A 23,301-nucleotide genomic window follows, 5' to 3' on the forward strand; every position below is an offset into this window, starting at 1 on the left:
CATGAGCACTAGGCAGAGGGAGAAGAGGACCCAACCTCTGCTCACGTAAAGGAAGAGGGAGGCCACCTTGTCCATTAGTGAGGAGGAGAGGGACAGAGGCTTGTTTCCTTAATGAAGATGCCTAACCCGTTAGCGAGTTGGGAGCGGAGTTGGGGGGAGAGGAGGAGTCTGGCTCTGAAACCACAGCATACAATTGCATGAATATTAGAAAGTGAACTTGTTTCCCCCTTTGATTTCTACTTCACTACAATATAATTCCTGCTGAGACAAAGGGGAAATCTGCTATTGTTCCAATGCACCTGGGTGTGAGGGGAGTTACATGGTCCGGCAAAGCAGCCTTCGTTCCCTCCTCACTTGATCTCTTTTATACTGGAGATAATCCCTCCTTCTGCTTGCCCCGGCCTTCCTGATCCAGTTCTGCATTTCTGGAATGTTGCTGGCTTGTTCTTTTTTTCTTCTCCCTGATCTCCTTATGCTGTTTAATCTTCTCAAAGAAACAACCTGCCACCCTGCCACAGTAGCATCGCTCGTTCTGCACCTCTAGAGGCAGGCCATAAAGGAGGAATGAACATGCTTGCATAGCTCCCTTACACCAAATGATCAGAACAGCAAATGAGTTGGAAATGTCCAAACCTGCACCCCGCAAAAGTTTAATTGCCAATAAGAATCCAACTTGGAAGAGCATTCTGGTTAAGTGGGAAGCCCATTTAGATTCACAGATAGTTTGCTTTAGTAATGTGAATACCCTTTCAATTTAATCCACTATTCCTGAAATTCAGTTAAAATTGGTTTCCCAGAATGTTAATTCTTCCTAATTTGCATCAGAAGTGGAATATAATCAAATCTCTTAAATAAATGGGCACTTGACAAAAGTTCTTTGCATTTTTCTCCCTTTCCATTTTATTGAATTCCACTTTTTGAAAACATAAATGAAATAAGAATAATTCTATTCCCAGATAACAACAATATTCCATACAACCATGAACACATTCACACTGACTACAAACAATTAGAGAAGTAATTAGAACTGCCAGTATAATTCACTTCTTGTGGAATGATGCACGAAGGGAGAAGGGGCTGAACATTTCCCCAACAGCCAATGGTTTAGTCTGATCAGCCACATCAGCCTGGGTTTGTTTTGCACTGTACTGTACCCTGCGGTATTGTTAATGGTGTAAGCTCTGCAGGTTAGGAACTTTGTCACAGGGTGGGCTGGCCCTTTAAAGGAGCTGGAATCAGTCCCGCTTGTGCCTAGTTAAGCTACCTCCCAGATGCTGGGTTTGAAACCAGGGGTCAAGTGCTCGTCCTGCAGGTCAGCTGCCCTCATATAAGAAGCAGACAATCAGCTCAGTGACAGGTGGAACAGTAGGGAGACTCCTGCAGGAGACCCTGGGAAAGGACCGGGGGGAACTCCAAAGCAGTTAGGTGGAAGATCTGGCTGGAGACGTGCTGTGTGGGCTGGGGCAGAAGCGTGATCAAGAAGAAGCCTGGCTTATCAGGTCTGAGTGTGACAGTTAAATTTGGACAATAACTCCATCCTTCAGGAAAGGACTAAAATCTGCTGCTGGTGGGTCTTTTATTTGACTGTGTTGGCCCGTCAACTTGGGCTATTAGATTTGGCACACTTCACCTACTTTCCAGTGCCATGCAGTTGATGGGTCTATATAAACCAACACAGTTGCAGAGGAGATACTGAATCATGACAATTACCTATTAAACAAATGGATCTGTTGGACTAGGAGAGATCATGGCATACCTTGACTTACCTAGGCTGATGAGAGAGAAGGAGGCATGTGCTCAACTTCATGTGCCAATAGTTTCAAGCCCACCCAGTAAGATTTACCTAACAACCTCCTGCCCTCATCACACATCCAGCATTGCAATTTATATACACACTCATTAAGCAACCAAAGACTTCTAAGTATTCAGAACAAATTAAAAATATTTAAAGCATACAGCATCCATCCTCCTGGCTGTGCTGCTGGAGACACCAGAAGGAATTATCCCTCAGAACATCTATCACAGCAATAGCAGGCACACCCATAGCATGGTGGCTCAGCAGTACTTAGCCGCAGAGAAAAGTACCTCTAAGATGGCTCCATAGCCTCTTCTGCCTTGGTGATAACTCTACATAGTGCAAAGTTAAATACATTTGAAATAATTATGAAAGTTTGTTGCTCAATAAAAGCTCATCATAACTCAGAGAGATGTTAGGTGTTTCTTCCAAACCATTTTAAATGAATCTTATTAAATTGGAATAACCCATCCGCCCATGAGATTCACACTCTGCCTGAGACTGATCGTGAAGGTCATGCTGAGGTTTTCAGCTGGTCAAGTATGTAGCGGCTCTTTTATTATGTGATAACAGTTCAGTGAGAACACATTGCACTGCTACTCTGCACTAGCTCCACTTCCATTTCCTGAGATGCTGCAAGGTCCTAGTTCTAATCTTTTATATGCTCAAAGCCTTAGTTACTTCAGATGGGGTGTGGGTGTCCTACCCAAACATTCACAGTGAGCAGGGACGTTGTGACTGTTTGGGTCAAATCTGCAGAAGATAGGATCTGAAGGATTTCAGTGTAAGGATCTAGACAGCAGAGTGAACTACCACTGGAGAGATTAGGATAAGCATGAGTCTTGAAACCTTCAGGGCACAAGGCAAGACTCAACTGTTGTGGAAGCTTCCCAAAAACAACTACAGCATGGCTAGGAAACAAACAAGTGACATCAATCCAATTGGCAGCAGGAGGATGGAAAACATCATCCCCATTGGATGTTATGGCACATTTCTTAATTACATGAATGGTACCTAAATACTATGGTGAGGTACCTATTAGACGTGCACATAATAAACAGGGTTTGAAGAAGCTGCACTCAACAAAGGAGCAGCCACCTCCTGGTGGTATGACAGCAGCGTATACTAAGCCCCCCAGGACCTGCAGGGGTAGGAAGAGGAGTGGCAGAGGGGGACTTTGGGAGGCTAAGGAAGTTTTGTGGGTGAGCCAGGGCATGACCATTCCAGCCCTTTCTTCAACCAAGCTGACTGAATAAAAACAAATCCAGTGTTGACTGAATAAGTATGTGAGAAATATTTATGATGCTGGATATAAGTTGAGTTCCTCGGTCATTGGCCGTTAGTTTTCCTTGTTCCCTTTTTTCTGAAAATAGACTAATAGTCACTAAACAGGTGGCAGCCGAACACATTCAGGAAACACTAAATCCATAATCAGAATCACCAGATTTTTTCATCTCGATGCTTGTGAGCATGTCCTGAATCTCACTTTTCTCCCAGCTGTCAGTTTTCATGAGATCCATTTTTAAATTTACTGGATCTCATGCTGTGGCATCTTTGTCACTTAGTGAACTTAAGTTTGTTTTTCTAAATGTTTTGTGGCCATGATGTGATAAACTCAACTTTTGAGATTGGGCTATTAAAGGTTAACATGTTCTAAGAATCCAAATGACATATCAATGAAGGAGGATGGTCTTGAGGTGAAAGCACCACTGTGGGACTCAGATTTCCATGTGGCCTAGGAGCAAGTCACTTCACCCTTCTCTGCCACTGTTCCCCACTTATAAAACGAGGATAATAATTTTTTAACCTCCCACAGCGGTGTTGTGAGGAACTCAGGAAACACTCAGGTAACTGTGTGCCAGGGATGATGTATGTGCAAAAACAGGCAGATTGATACTATCACATTATCCTTGCAAATCAATGTCCCATCAACAGAGAAACTTAAAACAAACTGAGAAGGAAAGAGGAAGATGAACTATTTGAACAACTTTGTTATGAGAGAAACACAGTAACCCACATAACAATTTCTTTGATCTAATCTCTTCCCCAGGCCCCATTCCTGAGGCCAAGTGGTTCATAACTGCATTATGGATATGGTTTAAGGAAGAAGAATTATCACTATTCATGGATCTCATTTCAGGAACTTGAGGAGAGGTGGTTGGAGAGGGTGAGGAAGCGGTTGTCCCTATAATTCTGGGGCTCACTTTCCCAATCCACATTTTGAAGGAGGATTGCTATTGGATCAGGTTGTTCTATAAAGTTAGTTTGTAAAGTGGGAGGAGAGATTTTCCTTTCACAGCATGCTACTAACTGCTGTGAATGTGGTCCCTGTATAGTCAAACTTTGTTTTTCTTGCACTTATGTTCATATTGCATAAATGAAAGGAAAGCAAAGTCTGAATATAGGGGCCATCGAGTGTGAATGAAATCTATTCCTTAGTTCATATCAAGATCCATACACATGTAAGATCATGGAAGTCAGACTGCATTTACCAGGTTTTCTGCTTCTTCATCCACAGCATGAAAAGATAATTCCCTCTCCCCAGTTTTTTGGCAGTAATATTGATCTATAAATATGGCACCTATCCAAAAATTTGCATGGGATGTAGAAATGGCTACTTCTGTGCAAACAGAAAAAGAATAAAGTTCAAGATTTTAGCACAGCAGATCTCCCCCCTCCCCAAGTTCAGTCCTGTACCAAGAATAAGAGCAAGCTCTTTTCCTAGTGTGACTGGAGTTATTGCTGTAACTCAATTTTTCCCGGTAGCATAACATTTTATAAATTGGTGTGCGTGTAGGGTGGGGAGGAATTAAAAGCTCCTCACATAACATCACTTCTGAAATCTACCAGAGTTGAAATCCAGACTGTAATTTATCTGCTGATCAATCAATTATGAAAATTGTGAAGTGGCAGAGCCCTGGGGCTGTTTAACATTAGGCTCTATATGGTGCTCTCATCACCACAGCTCCCGCATCAACAACAGACTAGTGATGGAAGCTGAAACTTCCAGCAAAATCACACAACTCAAGCATCACTAACAAAAATTCAGAATCTGAAAAATGCTATAGGAATGTTCAGAGTCAGATATTCACCCTTATTCTCTGTTTTGAGCATAAAAAGATTAGATCTATGATCTACCCAGAGAGAAACAGTATTTTTGCAGGCATGAGTGCTTCAAATGTGGGAGAAGAAAACTGAGATTTTGTTAAAGTTCTTCCCAGACATTCTAACCAATAATCACAACCTGTATCATAATGGGTCCAACTGCTTCCAGTTCTATGTCTTGCCAAACATCCAATACAGCCATGTGTATATAAGAGACATGTGGAGAACAGGCTACGGTGACAAATGGAACAACACCTATTACAGACTTCAAATTTAAACTGACAATGTAAATCACAAGGAACAAGCCAAGAGTTTATATGACTCTTTGCCTTTTAGTATTGTATTTATTCTTCACAAGGGCAAAGGACAAACCTGTACCATCTACCTGGAGAGAGAATGGAAAGAAAAGCTATGACTTCTAGGTCAGCAAACCTGCCCTGTATGCCATTTGCTACAGCTGCTCTCATCAGCCCTGTTCCAAAGTCTATGTTAGGTGCAGTATAGGCATTTTGAGGCCCACATCATTTATAGCCATGGCGAGCAATGTGGCAGGGTGGCAATGGTGGACATAAATGTGTGATGCAGTCTAGTCTAAAGCTTTAAAGCAAGGGAAAGAAAGTGATCCCTGTGAACATTAAGGTCAGCAAGCAGTTGGTAGCGGAAGTATTTTGCAGTAGTGCATCAGACAGGCAGCCTTAGTAATCTAAAGAAATGAGGTGACAATCCAGCGTCCTGGATCCCTCAAATGGTTTTTAAAAATTATTCCCCCTTCTCTCCACTGGCTAAACACTCGGTGATTTTGCAGCCATTGCCACTATTATTTGTTGGACAGCTTGTCTGGGTTCCTAGTGCATGATGGTAGTGTCTTCTACCTGAGTGACTCTAGGGCTAGGCTCACAGCCACAGTCCTAAGCAGAGAAGAAAAGCTATGGAAGATAAAAGGTGAGGAAAGGGGCTGTGATTGTCCCATCCTGTAATGACCCATTACATAATTTTGTCATTCATATGGGCACCAAGGACAGCTTCTCTCAATCTCTGGGCAGTTATAGGAACAGAAGTCAACAATTTTACCGAATTATCTACCCAAATTAAACACCCCCGGAAGGGGATGCCTGATAAGTAATTGCAAAGCAAGATGAGATATCTTAAAAATCTCTATGCTGCAAAATCTAATAGTTAAGATGCTAGATAATAATACTGGATAAATTCTCAACAGTACTGAACAGTTGAGCATTTAATATTTAGCCTGCTTAAGATGTTTTACTTATAGTTTTTGCAATTTAAAAACTGCTAGTATGGACACAAAACTATCAGAGAAATGCTAGAAACTAACTTAAAATAGGATGAGATATAATGAGTTAAAATTAAAGGTTGCTGCTGGCTTCCTAGCCCATCCCCCTTTAACTAATCTGTCATGTAATGAAGAGAAGCACCAACATAGGACAGCTAGCTGCCGGCTCACTTACAGCAAGCTGATTAAGAATGTTCAACCAACAGCAGACTGCAGACCTTTCCAACGAAAATAAATAGACTGTATGCAAATGTGTTTGTCACTTTGACAGCATGTCTCAATTAAGGCATATCGCTGCTGTTGGTAGGCTCTGGCGCTGCAGTGGTATGGGTGAGCCAACTGCATCACTGATACACAGGGCTTGACCCTAATCCGCATGCATGCATTTTAAAAAATTCTGCCTTTACCACATACACTAGCATAATACTAGCAGACATGGAAAGCAAGTGACAATAAGAAAAAACCCTCTTTCATCCTCCCCAGTGTATAAGGCCTGTGAATGCACAAACAACGCTTATTTCAGCAGTTTTCATGCCTTTTTAATCAATTTTTCCCCCCTCACTTATTTTACAAGGAGTTAAAAGCGACACTAAAATCTTCCCCCTTTAATCGCTAGTTAGAGCTCATGTACCATTTAAATAGTAGAAGTTGATTTTTTTCAAAGCCTTAATTTTTATTTCCTAAAACTGTACTCCTTTCAACCCACTTGAAGTATTGTGTGCACTGGAAGTATTGTTTAATTGTCTATATTGTGTGGCACTATGATCACAAGGAGGATCTGTGGAAGGACAAAGACTGTAAGCAAGATAGCTCTAGAACTATCAAGTTACACAATTTTTTGGAAACTGACATTTGTAATGTAACGACAGTAATAAGCATTTAGCAAGTGAGCCTTTCACCTTTGCCAGTGGTTCACTAAAGCTGATGTGTGTTTCTTTTGACAGAGAGAAAGTGATCTTTAAAAAATCTGAAAGTGATCATACCCCTGCCTGCCACATGATTTTGGGTAAGCACTTTCCACTTGATTATCTACGTTAGTAATCTACCAAAGTGTTGGGATGATCCACCGCTCATGCAAATGTAAAAGGGTTGGCAGGGGCGGGGAGGGTTCAGGATTCCCAAACAAAAATGTAGGGTTTGCCTGGATTTCAGAAGGTTTTTAAAGAAAAGCAATGTTTTCCTGGTGGATTAAGGTGGCTGCATTTCTCCAGTAGCCCCAAACCCCCTCAACTATATAAGAGCAGAAAATAAATGAAAAATAAACCACCACTTCAAAAATTTAATTGGGGCGCAATCTGTCTGAGAAAACTTCCAACAACCTGCATTTAGCACAACAGCCAAAGTTCTAAAAGCATGCCATCAAACTCTAAAATGATAAAGAAAAGGAAGATCAAAAGGAAAACTGAAAATAAGATGCTGTAATGAATTACTGCTTCTTATACATATGTAGACACAATTTAATATCTAAATGGTAAGAAATCTAGTTATATTAACTTGCTAGGCATATGCTTTACTACTATTACTATCATTTACCTAAAATATGGCTTGGCTGTCATTTTAGAACTTCCATTTTCTGATAATGCACTGTTTTTTAACCATATTAATTCCAAATTTGTCCTTTAAGAAACCAGATAGTCATTTCTGTGCTCTAATGAGCCTCAGAGAGAAAAAAAGGTAAAAAGATCAGGAATAACAGAGGACATTGAATACAGTGGCAAAAATATCTTTTACAAATAAAATCTGTTAATGTAAGCTATGCTGGAAAGCGGATTGTGAACACTGTGTGTTTTTCCATTCCGATTTTAATGATTTGATATAACATTTTCTACATGATTAGTTTGTATAAAACCAGCTATTTTTGTAGACACATCGTCAGAAACATAATGAGGATAGCTCATATTTGGAGCTCAACTGTCGATATTGAAATACAGAGCACTATTAAAGAATTATTAATTGATTTTTTCCACTGGAATTCATTGCTTTTAAATTTTGAAGTCTGCTGAAGTGATAATAATAATTAGATGTTCTGTGCGAACACTAGTGATCTGCTTAGATAACTGAAGACACCTTAGATAATGTACCCTGTTGTACTAAAGGGATGTAGCATGATGCACACTAATGGAACAGACAGAATAGTTTATTATTACATTGCTGTAAATAAATGGTACATACTCTTGCAAATAGATCTAAAATATAATTTGCCTCAAAAAAATATCTTATACACAAAAGAAACTACTGAAACCACTAAACATGATAAGAGCCGCCCAAACGTGGAGGTGAAATGGAAAATAAACCCAGAATGATGTACCTGATCTGTAAAAATTAATGAAAAGGCTAAAGTGATCTTTAAACGAACAATCTTTCAATTAAATATTTTTGCCTATCTATAACAAATACAATTTAAACAAATCTAACATCACCTACCTGCCCAAAGTGTACTGTGATTGGTCGTCTATCTTCTCTAAGTTTAGGGTCCTTCTTTTCACTCAACGGAGAAGGAGCTGTCCTTGGTAGGGACTCTTCTGGTGTTGCAGAGCATCCATTCTCAGCAATGTCCTGTATGGTAGGAAAAGGAGAATTACATGGCCAGGAACATTCCTGATTAAGGGTAAGAGGCAAAAAGGAGGTACTAGAGGATAAAGCTGACTAAGCATTTTGATGTTAGGATCAAAAATCAAAAGCAGAGAAAATAAAACAATTAGCATAGAACATTTCATTGTATTTTGTTAATCACAGTCTATGTGCAGAAATCCCATAAAATACTAAAGCTGCAAACACAAACATTAAATACCAACTATATTAAATAAAATGTGTCTGACTTATACAGACAAAAGCCAGCAATTTGGAAGGTAGGGCTAACATAGCTCTAACTGTTGCATTGTGAGAATAAAGACAACACCATGAGGAAAGGTCTGAATGCAACCTTAGAAACTGAGCTTCCTTGCATTTTGTACATTTAAGTTGTACCTTTAATATAATTTTATGTACTTACATAGAATTCTGTATAACAGAACACTTATCTATGGAAATACAAGCTCAGGTGTAGTGGTATTAAGGGAGCAAATTCACAGCTTAGCTAGTTAAGCAGGCCCACGTGTGGCCAGTGTCAATGATGCCTTGAAGAGTATACATGTCACAACTTGCAGCCTAAGATCAGTTTCTTTTTGACCTAAGTCCTGATCTTAAGCAAAATGAACAAGCAACCTAGGTTACAAGGTTTGGTGAATGTGTGTGTGGTGTATATAACATAGGAATATAAACATAAAGAATGGACTTGGAAAAGACAAAGGCATGTGGACATCTTACAGAGAATCAAGAAGATGGAAAGAGTTGGTACAATCAGTTGAGAAATAGCCTGCAACATAGTGAGCCCAAACCTTAAATCTCTTTGCAACAATGTCAAGGAAATAAAGCTTGGTAAATATAGAGGGAAACCTGCACACACTGTAGCTTTGCAAGACTGACCTGAGGTTGGCTGCTGACACATACATTGCTTTGATGGAGTGACCTTTGACATGCCCCCTCAAGTTTCAGTATCGCTAAAGTATAATAATGAGACATGTAAGCTGAAAGCCAATTAGAAATGGTTCTTTTGGACACAGACTGACCTAATGTGTTTGGGTCAAGTAAAACAAAAAACTGGATGGACTTTCTAAGGGGCTTTGTCTGCTCCACATAGAAACTGACAGGCCTTTTTAGATCCAGCTGGTGGAGCAATGGTTCACCAAGATGGACATAAGAGTGGTGGGGAAATTAATAACTTGTTAAAGTGAAACCATAGAAGGAAACTTTTTATAGGTGTACAATTCCACCTTCTCTGGGTAAAATGTAACAAAGTCCAGCATATTAGTAACAAGGGCCTGCAACAAACACTATTGTGAGAAAGATAGCTTTCTACAAAGGATACAGAACTTCAACTCACCAGAGCCAGCAAGGGGGACCCATAACACAATGATAGTATATATTATTTTGAAACATAAGATGCACATGAAGGTAAAATGCAAACCGAAAACAAAGCAAAGGAAAAGCAGCTTCAAGGAAGACTCCTGACTGATGAGTGAATCACAATAAAAGCTGTGAGACTATTACAAATCTCTGAAGTTTTTTCCCCCTTATGGGTCTGCTACACTTCTCAGCTGATGGCACTGCATGTAGGGGAGAAGCAAGTGTTCATTAAGCATTCTCTCCAGTGCTAGAGAATACACTAGCCACCATTTTGCCTTTAATTTTAACATATTTCTGTTTGAGGACATGCGCAAGGGATCTGTTACAGATTTCATTAGAGAGGAATTCATCATGTTTTGATTCACAGACCAATTATCAGTGAACAAGTGACTTAAGACCTCAGTATCTGTAAAGGTACCCAAACAGGCAGACAAGTCAACAACACTGCCTCAGTCATCAGGAATAGAACGTACTTGGCTGAAAATTGTTTCTGCCTTCATGACTGAAAGCACATCTGTGCCAAACAGTCACAGAAACCCGATTCTTCATGAACGGAACTAGACTCTGAGCTCACGGTACAAATGACTGAATATTAAGGTGTCTGGCATTAGTGTACTCAGAAACCATCCAATGAACTAGGTTAAACTCCTGTCATGTCAGTCTATGTGCAGCAGCCTCAATTCACAAACAGCCTTTAAACATGGGTGCAACTGATTTGGTAGTAGGAGATACAACCCTCCCTTAGATGAAGAGAAAGCACAGAAAGGTATACTACAGGTTGGGATGTTAAACACTCTCACAAGTCAGAAGCAATCAAATCAGTCTCGGGTACTAAGTATCAGGGGGTAGCCGTGTTAGTCTGTAACCACAAAAACAACAAGATGTCCGGTGCACCTTAAAGACTAACAAATTTATTTGGGCATAACACCGGACTCCTTGTTCTTGTAGTCTTAGATACGGTACCCAGGGCAAGCTGAGCTGCCTTTAAAGCAATCTCTTGTCTTCAGTACCAGCATTGACACAAGAATTTTCAAATCATGTAAGACTTCAAATCTGGAACACCGTCAAAGGAGATAATTGCTAACAAACAAGTTTCTTAAGGAAAGTTAAAACCTCCTCAGCCTCTTCTTCCCATACTTCACTTTGCAATCCTATTGCTGTCCATGAAACATGCCAAAACTCCAGGCAGGACTTAAACTTACGCTACGTAGAGTGTTTAAAACAAGAAACCATCCAAAGTAAAAATATTGAACCCTACCACACATGCCCTCTCAGAAAGAAATTAGAAAAAATACAAAATAAAAAATATTCTATTGATTTCTGCAGAAAAGACTGACAACATTCATTCAATATGTATCTGTATGTAATGTTTCATATACAGATACACCCTAACACCTGTGCCTGGAGGAAAAGTCTTTGCTAAACTGAGGTATGAATTTGCTACCCCATTGTCAGGTGACAGAGTGTAGATCAATACAGTAATTTTTTTAAAGATTATATGTATGGCTATGGAACATTTACAGATGTGTAAAATGTAGCCACTCTACTGAATAATTGCTATTTAATCAGCAGAATGCCTTCATATTTTTCTAACTACTTATTTATTTAATAGACTAGAAAATCTATGTATTATAAATCATACAGCAAACAGTAAAAGCATAGTCCAGAGGGATTCTTTAAGTTATTTTATATAACCCTAAAAGTGGCATTTGCAATAGCCTGGATAACAGACCTTTAACTAGAGGGCATACACAGATCTAGTAAATAAAATAATGTTGAATTAATTATTATTGTGAAATGCCTGATCATTTATTTAAAGCTATAGATTGTCTAGTCTTACCTACAGTGAGATGCTTTAAGTAAGTTACATTCTTCTTACTAGTGGCACCTTAGAGACTAACGAATTTATCTGAGCATAAGCTTTCGTGAGCTACAGCTCACTTCATCGGATGCATGATGAAGTGAGCTGTAGCTCACAAAAGCTTATGCTCAAATAAATTTGTTAGTCTCTAAGGTGCCACAAGTACTCCTTTTCTTTTTGCGAATACAGACTAACATGGCTGCTACTCTGAAACCTGTCATTCTTCTTACTGAAAGTTGAGGATGGTACCACTCACATTCCTCCTTCTTCCTAATTCTATACAGTTAGGCTTCAAAGGAGGCCAAGTAACAGAGTGACTTGACCACCTTGCTGCATTTAGGAAATGAAAAAATTTGCCTTTACTTTAAAAAAAAACAACAAAAAACAAAACTGTAGCAGGTATAAAATAAAGCTACCATACAGTATCTGTTAACAATTATTTGCTATCAGTCATAAGGATCCTCTGAAAACTATTTCTGTTGCTTTGAAATACTGTACCACAAATGAACAAGGGATGGGAATAGAGCCCCATTCAATCTCCACGATCATATTAAAGAAGGACCTTACACACACCACAATGACCTCTCAATAGGTCAATCCCACATTTTCCATTTGCAATTCAAACCCAAAACTGGAGCAGACCAAGGGCAAAATGGGCTCTTGATTATATTTAAGAGGTCATCATTGCTATGCAGAGTTGTAGGAAGCAGACCTCCAGCTCTACTGCATTTTTAAATTCTATCATTGTATAGAAACCGCTCCTATTTGGCAGTGAAAACTGAAAAAGGGATGTTTAGATTTGACTTTTCCTTACCAGTAGCCTGCACGCTTTTCACACTAATACTAGAATATTATATTTTAAGTTGCAGTAGGCAGTGAGGTTAAATTAAGAATAGTTTTAAATTACTGCAGAAAATGGTAGAGTAACACTCAAGATCAGCAAAATTACGTATGTATTTAATGATGCCAGAATTTCAGTTACAAAATAACTCTGTCATTAGCAAGCACATGAAAAAGATGAAACTCTCCAGAAATTGGTAAAAGCAAGTGAAAATTGATAAGGGTGCACTAATGGATATGCTAACAATTGAGCAGTGCAGACACCTTTCCATTAAAAAAAAGTATGATGGTTAGTGAAGTAGGTTTCACCATTTGTGTTACCTAAAACACACTAACACCTCATTCTAACATTATCGCCTATTGTTGTGCTTGAAAACAATAAGGGGTGGGTAAAAGCAAAAAAGATCAGAGTGACCTGAAAGGGAGAGAGGTAGAGATTCTTAGTCTTGAGTATTTACATGAATATTTTATAATGATTCTTTTAAAGTATAAGATTAACAATGCAATCTTATTTGCAGAAATGCTAAATAGCAAGAAAAACGCATTTTTATTCCAAATGGGATCTAACAGGTTGAATGGAGGAAAGTTGAGTGCGAGCGTTTTGGGGGAAGATTTTAGATCTACTCAATTTTAAATGGTGTTTGTGTTTTTTTAAAATGAATGAACGTATCTGGAGTACTAGGGAGGGAGCAAGAATAAAGCTAAATAAATGAATGAATAACAGATATCTCATTAATTGGAAAGTGTCTCATCCTTTTGTATATAAATGTCACAGAGCACAATATAATACTAGCAATAAAAATGGTACAGTAAAATTCAGTAATTTTACTTAGTGCTGTTTTCTTTACAGATGCATGTGTTGGGGATGGGGAAACAAATTTCACTAGTTATTAGATTATGTTCAGAAACTAAAACACATGGAGTTAACTATTGCATAGGAAAACGCTGCATGCAGAAAAATTGCCTTCTGTTTTCTTTCTGTGATCAAATTATACGATCAGTTACCTGAAATGAGGTAACAAGTAAATATGAGGTTATTTTAAATCAACTGAACCAAATCTCCACCAATGTGCCCAACACTGTAGCTAATGGTCCACTGGTCCTTGCATTACACAGGCCTTATTTCATGAGTTGATTCTTACTACTTGGTGGTAAAAACCCATCAGTTCTTATAAGTTGACAAGTTTAGGCAGAGAAGGAACTTTTCCATTAATATTTAAAATAGATATATCCATTAGACACAGCCTTAAGATTGCTTTGGGTATTTTGAGAATAACAAATTAAATTACTGAAATATTGATTTTAAAATTCAGCAGTTGTGTAAGGTGCAGTAAATCAGAAAAACATTCTGAGTGAGATCTTTGCAGTTACTAAATTGGCTACCTTGTATTCCCAATAGACTGTAATGGCTCTGAACTATAGACTAAATAGAATAACTAGAAGAAACCTAAAGGCAGAATCATCCATATAATATGTATCCATATGACTACCCCAACAGCATCAAAAGTAGCAATTAATATTGGATACCACACTGATCAGACACAATTTAGCATTCCCTGAATTTTACTGTTTAAACACAAAAAAGAATGAAATTCAGAGACAATAAAATGTCATCATCATAAGGCCAAAGTGCTGACAAACTTAAAACTGCAAGAAATTCAGATTTAAAAATTACTTCAACCCTCGTTCTACAACACTGTGCCTAAACTTCACACTGATGACATGTGATAACCATGTGTCCAATGAGAAACCTTGGGTTATTTCCCCTGAGAAGTTACCAGAGGAATATAACGGCAATTTGCCATTTGGAGCAAAGTTTACTGTCATTACTGTAGGCGTTATCAGCCAGTTTATGCAAAGCCCCCTCTCACAATGTCTTGGCACAACGGGCAGGCGAGGGACCACGATAAATGGAACACTCAATTTTCTGGCTTTCGTGGGTTTAAGTCAGAGCCTTAATGTATTTGAAGATAGTTTTTTGTCTGTGAATATTTATAACAGTGTGAAAAATCCAGGACAGCTGGTAATGCATTTTGAAGTGTGCTAACAACACTGTATCAAACAGCTTTCTATTGATCACATAATGCTTTTTGTGGCTAAGTATTTCATACATAAGCGCTTATACATTTTGAATAAGAACTTCAAGTACCTTTTGCTTCAAGCGGTTTTTCACCTCTTTTATTCCCATTTTTGCATGATCTTTTGCCTGCATGAAAAATTAATGTAAGTTAAAAATCTCTTTCTATTTCCAGCAGCGACTGTGCTCGATTTAAGTCCACCAAGACTCACCTTCTCTGATTATTGAAAATGGGAAGGAAAAATTGGATCATCAAGTTGAAAACATACTGGCTATAAAAACAAATACAAACCTGAAAGGTTAAAAAACCTTTAATGATACTGCAAAGATTTTGTTTTCTCTGTTTTGATAGCAGGGATTTTTGTTCCTCCCACCACCCCCCAGTTCCTCCTCCATGATTTTTCCTCTCTCTAATTATTTATCTCTGCTGCATGGTGACAATTACCAGCAATAGCACAGCTGTAAGATTCCTCACTGCAGTGTTCTGAATACCAGTTACATTTTACTAGGGCAGGTCCTAAATCTCAGGACCTTTGTCAGGCTGGAGGCAGGAAATAAGGGATAGTTTGAATAGACATCTCACTGCTTTTTGTCATATTTCATAGAATTCAGTATTGAAGAGATCCTGACATGCTTCCATATATTTTAGCCCTCTGCAGTGAAATGATCAGTTATAAACCATGTTACAATAACAGTTATTAGCTGTATGTTAACCAAGCACTGAACGATTTTCATTTAGAAAACAACCCAAGAAGCTTGGCTCAAAATAAGCAGGTATGAAAAATCTCTGGGGAAAAATAACAGACATTTACAAAAACTGGAACAATTGGCCAAATGAGAGGATTCCCTCATTTCCATGTAGCTACTCACAGAGGCCCAGGGGTAACAATGGATTTCCAACAGTGTAATGATGAGATAGGAGAGGGGTTTAGTACAGGATATAGGGACCGTTCCAGGAAATAGTGCTATTTACTAAATAGGAAAGCAACTTCTGCACTTTGAAGATAAATCACCTGTCAAACTCATTTTCTTTTACAGTGTAATTAGTATAAAATGTTTCAAACTGGTATTTCAGTTAAACAGAAAATATTTTAATAGAAGAACAGAAATTAAAAACATTTCCGGATACATGCTTAATGGCCTAGTCTCTAGCACTTTATTGTTAATACGCATTTATCTTGTTCAAATAATTTCGTTAGTATAGAGAAAAAACTTTAATCTACAGATTCATTTAACACAGCATCATAGTTAGATTCAGTTGTCTGGGTCATAAGACAATACTCAGTACTTACAAACTTATAGACAGTCTTCATGGCTGGGTTAGCCTTGGTCTTTACTGTATTTATAATGGCTCCACTTCCTTTCTGTAATTACAGTAACAATGGAATCATTTTCATTGAGGCTGTTAAAGCAAATGCCAGTCCAGAGCTATTATTTTAAAACAGGAAATAACAGAAAGTATCAATTGTGTTAGATATCAGAGCAATATGCCTAAATGGAAATTTATTTTTATTTATGGTTACATAGTTCCACTCTCTCACCGAGGATTAGATACTACTTTTTCCAGGGCAAATCTGATCCATTTAAAATCATGTTTTAGGACAGAACTTTGCAATATAAAGGTTTCAGTTTCTCATAATAAAAATCACTCCCTTTACCGTATCGAGGCTTCTTCAGAGGTGCTCTCACTAAACAGTGTCCATAACAATTCTTATCACCCCCAAGGGTATCCTGCTTATTGCATTCAAGTAATAAACATGTTTAATACTAAAATACCCTACCAGCTCAACAGGAAAGACTGTACGTTCACTGAAAAAACCCTACTCTCTGCAGTGCACTTTCCTTTTCATGCCCTTGTTTTCTTTCTTACAGATTCTGTATATCTCAGATATGCTGCCTTTCTTAATATCTAAAAACTGGGATAAGGGAAGAATTGAGACAACATGAAATCCAACTACAATCTAAGCATAATTCCAGAAAAGCTGAACTGTGTGTAGAGGACACACTAAAAGACATATAAGGCTGTGATATGTCAGACAGAATAATCTATTAGGCTAGTTAGTGTTTTGTTTATCTTCTGAACACCATTGACTCTTGCTGCATAGTACGTTATTTGATAACTAAATCTTGTGTGCAGAGCAGATGGGTAAAATCCATGGAATAAAATCCCATATAATTCCATGATAGTTTATCCTAACATAGAATTATTTTTTCAGAAGTAAGCCAAATTTTGCTTCAATGTATTCTTATATTTATGATGTTATTACACAGCATTTATCTTACTTTAACAAAAAAAAAAATTGTAAACTACTGAACATAACCACTTGGATTTTATATTCATTCACACCAATACTCTCGTCTCCTTTCACCATTTTGCATCCTACATATTTGTAAACAAGTGTGAAAAATTTTTTTAAGCATTATTGGTATTTTAAATGTATTTAATGCACAAAGATCAAGATCATTTTCAGCCTAGCTGTTTGTGCATTAGAGAATTCTACTCATAATCAGGGCTAGAGAAAAATGGGATCATATATTTAAAAAGGTGAGCTCTCCCTAAATAATTATTTTACAGTCATACACAGCCTTAACTATGGATAATTTTAATGTATCACTTATGGTGGGAGGGACTCTTTAAAGTTAGATCCCAATTATTAATCTAAAATCATCATTTATTATTCACATAAAGTGACAAGTTATTTATAAATATTTATACAGTATATTTAATTTATATCAATTAAATAGAGCATTAGTCTAAGCAGACGCAGATAAACTCATTTGCAGCCTATACTAGGCTACAACAAACAATGCTATCCCCTATTCAGTACTTCACATTGTTCAGCTTTGTGAACAGCTTTTCACTGTAGCTTAGGTTTCCACAATAATATTAAAAAGAAAAAGAATGAACTCTGTTCAGAATAGGTAACAGCATATATCTACATGCCTTTCATATGGCCTCCAAGATGCTAAAACCAGGATTGAAAAATATGAGAAATATAAACTCAGTTTCCCAATTTTTCTTCCTTACTATGTTTTCCCTTCTGTTCTTCGCTCCATATTAACAGCACATTATCTTTTAGCTAGGTTAGTTTTATCTGGTCTAAACTAAATATTGTGGGATAGAAGCTGATCTTGCTCATGCCAGTGAAATTGAATAATGGTGCAATAACTGAATTGTCCAATAAGAACGACAATGATTAGAATACTGTATTCTTACCCTTACTGTAGAGAGCCACTGGTGGTACAGTCTGTCACTCCCTGGTGATATAGAGGAAAATTCTTTATTGATAAGAAATGGGATACAAATGAGAAAAGCTGGCGTTCAACTGTGTCTAGTGGTAGTAAAGTATAGATATTTAGAAGAAGATGTCTACCCTTTTCCCCTTCTGGGAACAGAATAACCAAAAATTAACAAGGTAGCCAGTGGGCGAAAGAAAGGTGGGTAAATGGAATTATTATTTTTCCTGGATTTTCTCATATAGATTTGAGAAAGTTAATGTTTTTTTTAATGGTCATAAAAAGAAAGAGAAGGTGTCAATGGTTAATTCCAAAGTTTCTCAGTTCTGACATGCAAGACCTGTTCTAGTTTTGTGTTAGATAGCTAACCAGACAGTACTGCTCAGAACAAGGCAGGGGTTTGTAACGCCAAATAGACAATGAAGGATATATTTATTTATCCAAGTTGGGATTGAGATCTCCAGAGAAAAAAGGACAGCATCAATCAACACACTTCAACCCATAGACTGAAGCTGGTACAATTACTCAGGCAAGTGATTTCTCTGACCTATTAAATCACAAAGTATAAGGTATTGGATACTATCCAAAATCAGTGGAATGAACAGATATTTCTTACCAGCATATTCTCCCATATTTATCTCTTCTTCAAAAACATCACTGAAGCCCTCTCCAGAGTTGAGACGATCAAGGCGCCCATCAATAAACTTTAAAACAGGGGAAGTATAATAAAAATGTGTGAACAGATAAAGCATTCAATTCTACTGCACTTCAAAAGATTATTCTGTACTTTCTCCAGAAGGACAAAGTTCCAAAGTCTTTGTGGGGGACAGCCTTTAAATAGGTAGACTGGAGAAAGGAATATCACTTTGCCAACCAGTATGACAATTCTTTATTTCAGAGCAGTCAATGATGTGGTTTTTGGCCTTCTTGAAATGGCACAGTAATACCCTAGTTTATACACTGAAGCTTACAGACACATCAGCTCAAACTGAAGCCAATGAGAATTTTGCTATGGACTTCAATTGGAGGGGAACATAAATTATAGTTATTAAAATACAGAAATTCTTATAAATTGGGTTTAATCCATGCCAGAAAATAAAAATTAAGTTACTGTTGAAGGAGTGACATATATCTTAATTACTAAATTAAGGAACTAATTTTTCTGAGTACATGGTTAGTGTAGATCAAAGAACATAGGAATAATGTTGATAAGAAAAACAGTTCTTTTGTGAAATAAGCTACAACAATGCTGAAGCAATTAAAACAATACCTGCTTAAAGAGCTGGAGCTGAATAGCATTCTGAAGAAACTGCCTCATGGCAGTAGAACGATGAGAGACAAACGTTTCTTCACAAAAAGTGATTGGCTCCTCCTGTAAAGTTCAGAGCATTGGAAACACTGAAACAGCTTTGCTTGAATAACTGAGTTTGCATTTTATTCTATTTTCCTTCAAAAAAAAATTAAAGACAAGTCTGATATGAAGTTGGATAAACTACTGTTCTTCTCAGTTCACACATGAGAGAGAGTGAGAAAGGACAGAGCTGCCTTTAATCATGTTACTTAGAGATAATGTACAAAAACTGTGTGCAGTCAAGATAAAACCCATTTGCTCTCTGCACATTTTGCTATGACTGAATGGGGGGGGGAGGTTTCATTCCCCCAAAAGGTACTTTCTGATTTAATACCTCAAGAAACTGACATAGAAAAAGTTCTCTAGTTTTGTGTATTCAAATCCTCAAATACCTCAAAACACGCTTTGAATCGACCCAGAGAGTTAACCTGCACAAACAAGTCTGTAATTTCTGCTTTGTGTTCTCTCCACAGTTCAGAAAGAGAAGACTTTCATATCCTGAATTGAATGAAATTTCCCTTTTTCACAGGCTTGTTGGCAAAAGACAGAGATTGTTTTGAAGCTCTACTTTTATCTTATTTTAATGAGTTATGTTAATGCTGAAGTCTGCTGTGCATCTGCCATAAGGGCACAAATTTCCTCCACATTTAAATCTATAAATTCTCAGCATAGCGAGTAAATTCATGTATTAAGTTTCAAAAATGGCAGTAACAAAGAATGATAAAATTATGTTGATGTAAAATTAATGCTGAATTCTTTTCATGCTCATATAAAAATATAATCAGGGCTTTTCATCTGGAAAGAGTTTAGAGTCTACACACTAGGCAGCAGAGTGCCTGAAAGACAGAACTCCCTCTTTAAGAGCTCGTTTTGGTTTCAGTTCCCCCCAAATCCTTCAGTTTAAGAATCTGAACTATTGGTGGATGTGCCATGTCTCAATCTTACCACAGTAAGCAAAGTAGCAGCCAGTGCAGCATTACTGGAGGAGATGGGAATGAGTTTCTTAAGTGACACTGGACAAAAGTTCTGGACAATGATTAATGTCTCATCTTATCTCAGCAGTATAATCTTCAGCTGAATCACTTTCATAGGTATTTAGGGGACCCCAATCACTGCAGTATGTAGGGAGAGAAAGTGTGAACTACAAAGATGTACGTACTCCACGCCTTTGCTGTCTCCCAGGCTAGGCTGATGTAACATACTCCTTAATGGGTTTCTTTAAAAAAGGATCTAGAAAGAAACATAAGTGTTTGCAGAACATGTCTGTATACTTGCTCCTCAGGACAGGAATGGTCTTACCTCCATGATCTACACTGGCTTTTCATGTGCAAAAGGCAGCATTTCAAGGGTCTTTGTACCTAGATAATACAGGGCTCTATGTACTTGAGTGATTGACTGTCACCCTGTGCTTATGCTAAGCAATTAGATCTGGACAGGAAGAGTCTACTGGTAACAATGTCCCTCTGTAACTATTTCTAACCACAGGTTTCAGAGGAGCAGCCATGTTAGTCTGTGTCCGCAAAAAGAAAAGGAGTACTTGTGGCTCTTTTTCTTTTTTGCGGATACAGACTAACACGGCTGATACTCTGAAACCTGTCATTATGCAAGGCACTGAATTTAGCAGTATGGAGTGGAAATCCATCAACTTCATGAAAAAACTCATACAGATACAGACAGACATTATCTTCCTTTTATAGTAACACCCATTGTTTCACTTTCTCTGTGTATATAAAATCTCCCCACTGTATTTTCCACTGCATGCATCCGATGAAGTGAGCTGTAGCTCTCAAAAGCTTATGCTCAAATAAATTTGTTAGTCTCTAAGGTGCCACAAGTACTCTATTTCTAACCAATGCTTGAAACAGGACTCATGATTACTGCTAAAATTGGGTAGGTAAAAAGGCACATGCCATTTCACTGGGAGTATCTAGATTGCTTTGATCCCTTTGGCCTGTCTGGTGAAAAAGCTCATTGCAACCTTAAATATGGCCAACGTTTATGTTTGTTTTCAGAGCTCAGGCACAAGCTCTGCAATAGGTGTGAGGGGACTGAAGGGACTGAACGGGACTGGTGGGCGAGTTCACTTGTCAAAAGGAGAGCTGAGGCACACAGGAGTTTGGAAAATGGGAAAACCTATTAATCACATTTGACAAGGAATTGGTATTTTTGCCCAATATGATGTCCCCTTGTAACAACTTTGCATATAAGTAAAATAGTCACTACCCCACTTTGTAAAGAAGAGAGTCACAATGCCACAGATCACTACAACTAGAGAGAGGTGATCTAGAAAACTTAGACACTACAAATGCTATACCGCGCCAAATGAACTACAAGGAACTATTCTCTTCTGGACACACAGGAATGCCATGCCCCCCTTCATATTAGTGAAGCTATTTGTGTAAGGCTCTATTTATTACTGGGATCAGAGACTGGGTAGCTACAATGTCAGTAACAAATGGTGTCACAAATAGGATTCTAACAGTCTCCTTGACCAGTATAAACAGGGATTTGCCCTGAGAACCCAATTTCAAATGCTTGACAAAGGCTCTGTCTCACTATGTTTGTAACTGACATGGCCAGGGTCCCAGTGTGAACAGGACATGGAGTTCTCTAAAGAGAGTAGCATGTGTGTCTATATACATTTACTCTGTGATCAGAGAAAAACCTGAAGAAGATTTGGCTTTCATTTAAACCTTCATTTCAAAACATCTGAAAGGAGAACAACCAACTTACTCTTTCATAGCCTATAAAACTTCTGAAGCTCCCACAAAGATCACACAGGGTAAGAACTCTTTGGAAGGAGCAAAGCGCTATCAAATAGAAGTTCATTTTGCTCCATTTTATACAACATTTGGCGCTATGACACCAACTCCGCCCCATTCAATTGAAATGATCTCCTATCCCTACACATAAACATGGAAGCAGAGAGAAGCCTGGTACAATGTTAGCACACTTTCTTCCCCGAACTAGTAATGATTTAGTTAGGTGGTCTGGTTGATAGACCTTTTGGCTTCTGTAGAGCCAATTCAGGCTCCACTTTTGCTGGACAATAAAAAAAAAAACCAACCCAACAAACCGACTTTAATTATTCATGTGAAGACGTGAGTTTTCTGGCTTAGAATCCATTAGTACCAGTTATCCTCCATGACCTGAAGGAGAGTGAAAACTCATACTACTTAACCCCATCCTCAGCTTCATTACAAAAAGAAAAGATGGATTACAGGACTGTCTTCTTAACAGATGTAGTCAATTGTAAATTATACAGATAATCAGCTCTGCTGTCACTGACAGGTGACATCGTGCAAAGGGAAAATTCTCGGAGATGCAGGTGTTTTGTGAAAGTAATGGATTTGCTCAAGCATAAGACCATCATTATAACAACATCAGTTAACAACTCTTTCATCTATTTAACTTGCAGTTTCCAGCAGTAAGAATTTAGGTTTTTATCAATCTAAAATGTAAATGTCTGTTATTCTCTTTTTCCACTTCAAACCCTCTAAAGAGGCCAGGATCTGGCATTGTGGATGCAAGAAATGTATGCCTATTGTAATCCTATTGCAAACATGTGTAAAGTTTTGACACAGGAGAACTTTCTTTTAGTGACAGAAATTATGCACAAATTCTAAAGAGATTTGCTCATAACCACATATACAAGGGGGGGCATTTTCAAAGGTAAAACTGGGAGCTATGTGCCCATCTCTCACTGAATATCAGTGTCCTTTGTGCCATTGGAAATCTCCTCACAGAATCATGAAGATCATTAAGACAGCGTAGCTACCTCATGACCATTTATAAGCTG

At 38.0% G+C, this 23,301-nt stretch overlaps 1 protein-coding gene across 5 annotated transcripts in view; it reads right to left on the minus strand.

Moving 5' to 3' along the window:
• The window catches only part of DENND1A (DENN domain containing 1A), a 381,020-nt gene that overhangs the window by 46,799 nt on the left and 310,920 nt on the right, over positions 1 to 23,301 (minus strand). For 4 of the 5 annotated variants that reach the window (XM_073313955.1, XM_073313954.1, XM_073313959.1 and 1 more), the window contains 6 exons: positions 19,422 to 19,523; positions 18,768 to 18,855; positions 18,132 to 18,172; positions 16,207 to 16,278; positions 14,987 to 15,043; positions 8,616 to 8,747 (listed from right to left, as the gene is read on the minus strand). In XM_073313955.1, the coding sequence (XP_073170056.1) occupies positions 8,616 to 8,747; positions 14,987 to 15,043; positions 16,207 to 16,278; positions 18,132 to 18,172; positions 18,768 to 18,855; positions 19,422 to 19,523 (492 nt within the window). The remainder of the gene's footprint in view (positions 1 to 8,615; positions 8,748 to 14,986; positions 15,044 to 16,206; positions 16,279 to 18,131; positions 18,173 to 18,767; positions 18,856 to 19,421; positions 19,524 to 23,301) is intronic. The other variant, XM_073313958.1, reaches the window with a different exon arrangement.

The sequence above is a fragment of the Lepidochelys kempii genome, chromosome 16, assembly GCF_965140265.1.
Source record: "Lepidochelys kempii isolate rLepKem1 chromosome 16, rLepKem1.hap2, whole genome shotgun sequence".
Lineage (NCBI taxonomy): Eukaryota > Metazoa > Chordata > Testudines > Cheloniidae > Lepidochelys > Lepidochelys kempii.